We start from the raw sequence: 5,573 nt of genomic DNA on the forward strand, positions 1-5,573 counted from the left end.
CTTGTTTACCTTCAAGCCTTTAAGACCCCAGACGCTATATCTTTTGATAGCCGGGCACCACCTATTACTCTTAAGCAGTGCGTCTCAAACTTGCAGGCATATATACATCGACAAGGATCTTGTGAGAGTGTAGATTCTGATTCCATGGGTCTGTGATGAGGCCTGGGTTCCTTTATTCCTAACTATCCCCTAGGTGACACCAATAGTGCTGGTACATGAGCAGTAAAACTGGGTAGTAAAACTTCAATGTGTTTTGTTGAAAGTCACAAAACATATTTAACTATGTTTGAGTGTTTTTTGTTTTTTAGCTAGTTCTATGAGAAAAGAAATCTTAACTTGTTGCCATTGGGTTGACTCCACTCATGGCGACGCCATGGTTCACAGAGGAAAACTGCTTTATAGGGTTTCTCTGCTGGAGTCTTTATGGAAGTAGGTCCACAAAGGCCTGTTTCCTGGTGATGATGGGTGGATTTCAACCATGAACTTTTACGCTCATTGTCAGGCAGAAACCATATATTCCATGCAGACTTTAGTTTCATGAAAGGTGGTATTTAATACATACTCACCTATTCCAGTAACTTAGTATGATATTGAGGGACAATTTTGAAATGTAATTCCTGAGTTATTTCACACACACACACACACACACACACAATAATAATGGTGAGACAGCCTCTAAGACACAGGGGGAGAATTCTCCTCTGAGAAATCTTGAGTGGTCAAAGTTAGCATTTGCAGAGATATATTCTGAAGCAGGAGCATGATTTACTTCGACAAGGTTAAAAGTGTTTTTACTTAAAGAAAGAAAGTACTTTAAGAAAAGGACTCAACCACCTTGGTGGCATTAAACCCACTGCCACGGAGACAATTTTGACTCTTGGTAACTCTATATAGGGATCGCAACAGAAGGGGGTGGGGGGAGGGGCAGTATTATGTTTAAAGAATGAAAAAATGTTCACTCTGATTTGGGAGATCATTTAGAGCAAAATTCTCTTCCAATGTTATCATTAGAAATTGCTTTTTCAAAAAAACCCTATTCATATTAAAACACACACACATACACACGATTAAACACAACTGAAATCATGTTGAAGTTTTTAATATGTTACTACTGACCTTGACTGACCTTGACTGCATTACATTGTGCTGTGGCTGAAGGTGTACATAGCAAATTCGTTTTCCCATCAATAATCACACACTGTGAGATTGCTTGCAATCCTGCTGCCCTGCCGCCTGCACTGTATCCACCCTCCCCGACTTCTGCTTTCAGTCATGTGCATTCTCTCTTCCTGCCTCCCCATCTTTGGTTGGAGGCAAGTGTTGATCTTTGGGTCTCCAATAGTATCTCGTCTATAGAGATTCTTTGAAGAAGCAGAGTCTTTTTTAGTGTAACTGTGTCTTTTATAGGCCCATCCATTACTTGAGTGAGAGGCAGCCTCTGGAAGTGTCTTGAGTTTGCCGTGAGAAGGTTGTTTTCGGGCCATCAACCACCTTGGGGGTTTCCTCCAGTTTCTTTCAGCCCCATACATTTGGTCACCATCATCTTTTCCTCTTTCTCTTCTAATTTGAACTTCGTTCGACATTTGACCCATTCCAGACCAGCCCACCTAATGTGACCTTGCTCAGCATGTATGGTAGTGGTAGCTTGACACCATCTAATTACGTGTTTTAGTCATGGGCTATTATTGATTGCTTCCTCGAGTGTTTCGTTTTCTTCATTCTCCTTTGTTGCAGGTAGGATCTAGTTGCTTAGATTCAAAAGTGTTGACTGCTAATATTACATAGTCTAATCCTGTGAATTAAAAATGAAACCCCCAAACCTTAGTAACATGATGCTTTCAAAGGCCGCCTTTCCAGTGTCAGTCATCCCCAGTGGAGAATCCTAATGCTAGTTAGGACGAGTTTGCTAAAACCTCATCATAGAGTCCGTCAAATTTATAGCTTGAAGAAAACTAATGCTTGATTCCATGGTCTTAAATACAAAGAGTAATGTGCAGAAAAACGGCTTTTCCTGCCTTTTATACTCACAATACAAATATTCCTACCTATCCAAATAGAGCTTATTATCTGTGAACCTGAATGTATGGAATCTAGCTCTTAGTTAAAGAGTAAAACCTACTATTAAGTAAATGGATATATAAAATACATGTATTAAAGGTAAACCCACATTTAATTAAAGCAAGTATTTATTTGCGTTAATTTAAAAACTGTGGGGGAAATGTAGAAAATATAGATTGCAGGCTCTCCATACTCAATGGCTTATAATAACTTCTAACCTAGTCCTCAGGGGAACAAACCCTAAACGTAAATTGCCACTTGACTATAATTACAAGCAACATGTAAACCAGTACAAATTAATATACTGACTTCCTGGTAAAGGAAAACAGTTAGGGAGTATCCAAAGGCAGTGTGATTTATCTGGAAAGACAGGATGGAGGAGGTGACTTTGATGATTAAGTCCGTTCCCAGAGAGCAAGGAGTCTTAAATCTGACTGCACACTGCAATCATTTGGAGGGTTTTTGTTAATACTCATGTTTGTGCCCATTCATCAGAATTTCAGGTTTCAGGTAGTCTGGGGTGGGAGCCAAGTATTGGCAAGCTAAAAATCTCCCTGGGAGATTCAAATAGGCAGTCTTGCTTAAGAAATGTTGATATAATGGTGGGCCATTCTAAATGGAACCTTATTGTGAGGGGTAGTGGGAGGGAGTTTACATGAGATGGCTTCTCAGGTAGCACCTCACTCTAGGATTCTATGAAGCGTGTTATTTTCAAGGTCACAGAGGGAGAGGTTGACAAGTCATGGATGTGATTGGCAAGTGGATTGAGTTGGCCAAAGCAGCAATGCCCCGATTGGATAAAATTAAAGATAACCCAAGAGATAAGTGGCAGGTAATCACTGATTGCTTGCGGTTTGAGGTGGGGGGACCAGCCCCTCACCACTAATCATGGGTTCAGTAAGCACAATTGTACGGTTGAGATATAAAAATATTATAATAAAGTCATTGAAAGCATGAGATATAGAAGAGATATTGCAATAATGGAGTCAGACACATTTCATGGTAGCATGCTCACCTCAGCCCTGATTGATGGTCCACTGGAGAGAGGGGAAAAGGAAGGAGGGCAAGGGAACAAGGGAACAAGGGAGCGAGGATGGGAGAGGAGAGGAGGAGCTGAGTGAGAGGGAGCGAGAGAGGTTGCTACTGCTAACTCAGGCCTATATACCTTTGGGGGCATGCAAGCCCACTAATTACAGGTAGACAAACGTCACAGGAAGGGGTTGCACGATAGGTTATACAGCAGTGAGAGGGGGTGGTCTAGGGACATACATGCAATAGAAAGAGGAGGGATTGGGGGTATACATGTGAAGATGGGCGGATCCTAGAGTCAGGATGGCAGCTGGATCTCCATAGGAACCATTATCAGTAGGGTGTGAACCCCACCTACAGGAGCTAAGTCTATGACTACAGACCTGTCCATTGTCCTTAACAGCAGGGAGCGGGGCCCACTGCAGTCTAGCAACTGATCAACCTCAGAGAGGATGCCTGTAAGCATCTGACCTCCCCCCACAATTGCTGAAGCATAAACGCTAAATTCACGATTCTAGAGTTCAGGTGGTATGATTTTAGCACAGAATGCCTTAAGAAATGAGGTATTGTTTCTAGCTTGATTTACAATGCAACTGTCCCTTCTCAGTATTATCAGCATTTCTGTAGACTTGGGAAAAGCAGATTATGGTTTCAAAACAGAAGTACTTCCGGAACAATGGGAAGCCATCATAAATATTGGAGTTAAAAAGAATTGATATATTTGAAATATTTATAAATGATTATATTTGGCAATGGATATAGATTAATTTTAAAAGTTACCAAATATGGAGACAGATGGGAATCTTTAAATAGAATTGGAATCTGTAAAGCTGCCTTACAACTTGTTTTAAAAATATATTTTTTAAAGAAAAGAAATGTGTGGGACTCTTAATTTGTATTAGTAAATTGGAAACATAGAGATAGATTAGCTAATAGTAAGTCTTGTCTTTATTTTTAACTACCTGTTAACTTAGTGGGGGAAACACATGTTTATAGTTGTGCTATACAAACTTGTATAAATGAACTATTTGAATCAAATCAATCTTGAATTTTAAACTATTTTGCACACAGTAAAAAATTCTTCATGTATGTAAGCTCTCTGATAAAACACATGCCTAATTTCATAATTTCTATCTCTCATATGTTTTCTTTCAGACTTTTATAGTATTGAATAAAGGGAAGGCAATTTTTCGATTCAGTGCCACTTCTGCCTTGTATATCTTAACTCCACTAAACCCTGTTAGAAAAATTGCTATTAAGATTTTGGTACATTCATATCCTTTTCATGTGGATTGTCTAAATGCTGTTTCTAATTACTGGTTTTGAAAAAAATGCCATTCTTATTTTAAACATGCACAATAGTCTGAAATGAATAGCACCACTGTTGGTTTAATTTGTGCTCATTGGTCTGCTATTTCTAACAAGATTATCAAAGGATGACTATTCTACAGTAAAAATATAATCATGATAGGGATTATATAAATGAAATGAATTTTAGTAGTAGGGACAACAGCATACTTTTATATCATACATACACACATAGCCAGTTATATCACGCATAGCCATTGCTGAAGAAACAGAATCTATGATGTATGTTAACAAATGTTTGTGCTCTAATTGGCTCTGTTTCTCCAGCACCTAGTTTATTCATTAATTCATACAGTTGCTAAATCTTTATTAAGCTCCAACAATGGTCTTCTGTGCCTTGTTTCAAAATATATTAAAAAGTTAATGAATTTAAGAATATAAGGATGGTACTGAAAATGTATTTACACAAGAGATGAACTGGTGTGGGCTACAAGAACATTCTCAGGTAAGCAATGATAAAATAAACAGATGATCTTCTCAGTGAGTGCTCAAGAATGGACATTTTAAAAAGGCACACTCAAAGGCCTAAATCAAAACGGAAAGACTAGATAGAGGAGGAGGTGCTCAATAACCTTCAGGTGCAACTAAATTCTTTCATGCTATGAGTTGGTATTGGAAGGTATTGACAGGTATTTATTTTAAAATAAAATAAATCACATGAAAATAAGGATAAATGTTCCTGAAGTCTGGATTAGGATTCTAAGAGAAATTGTGCCACCCACTTTCAGAAAGGCTTCCCAATTGGTGCTCAACTGTGGGATATTTTGGTATGATATGGACTAGACACAGGTAGACAAGTAGAGGACTTGTTCGATTTCTCCACAGTCTAAACTGGAAATTAGAAGATCAGATTTAACACTAACTCAACAGCAAAAAAGTAGTAATTTCCTTTATGCTTATGTTCACTCAAAACTCACTGCCATCCAGTTGACGCTGACTCATAATGACCCCATAGGACAGGATAGGACTGCCTCTGTGAGTTTCCATGCCTGTAACTCCATCTTTCTCCTGCAGAGAGCTGGTGTTTCCAACAGCTAATCTTGCAGTTAACAGCCCAAGATGTAACAACCACACCACTGAGGCTTCTCTATGCCTACTTACCGTCCCTTAAAGAACTA

At 38.9% G+C, this 5,573-nt stretch overlaps 1 protein-coding gene across 1 annotated transcript in view; it reads left to right on the forward strand.

The window, feature by feature from the left end:
- The window catches only part of SCN3A (sodium voltage-gated channel alpha subunit 3), a 127,337-nt gene that overhangs the window by 45,430 nt on the left and 76,334 nt on the right, over window positions 1-5,573 (forward strand). Inside the window, exon 4 of the mRNA XM_045298937.1 lies at window positions 4,243-4,361. Coding sequence (XP_045154872.1) covers window positions 4,243-4,361 — 119 coding nt within the window. The remainder of the gene's footprint in view (window positions 1-4,242; window positions 4,362-5,573) is intronic.

This window comes from Echinops telfairi, unplaced genomic scaffold, assembly GCF_000313985.2.
Source record: "Echinops telfairi isolate 266 unplaced genomic scaffold, ASM31398v2 ScPeMD7_4;HRSCAF=17, whole genome shotgun sequence".
NCBI classification, from domain to species: Eukaryota; Metazoa; Chordata; class Mammalia; order Afrosoricida; family Tenrecidae; genus Echinops; species Echinops telfairi.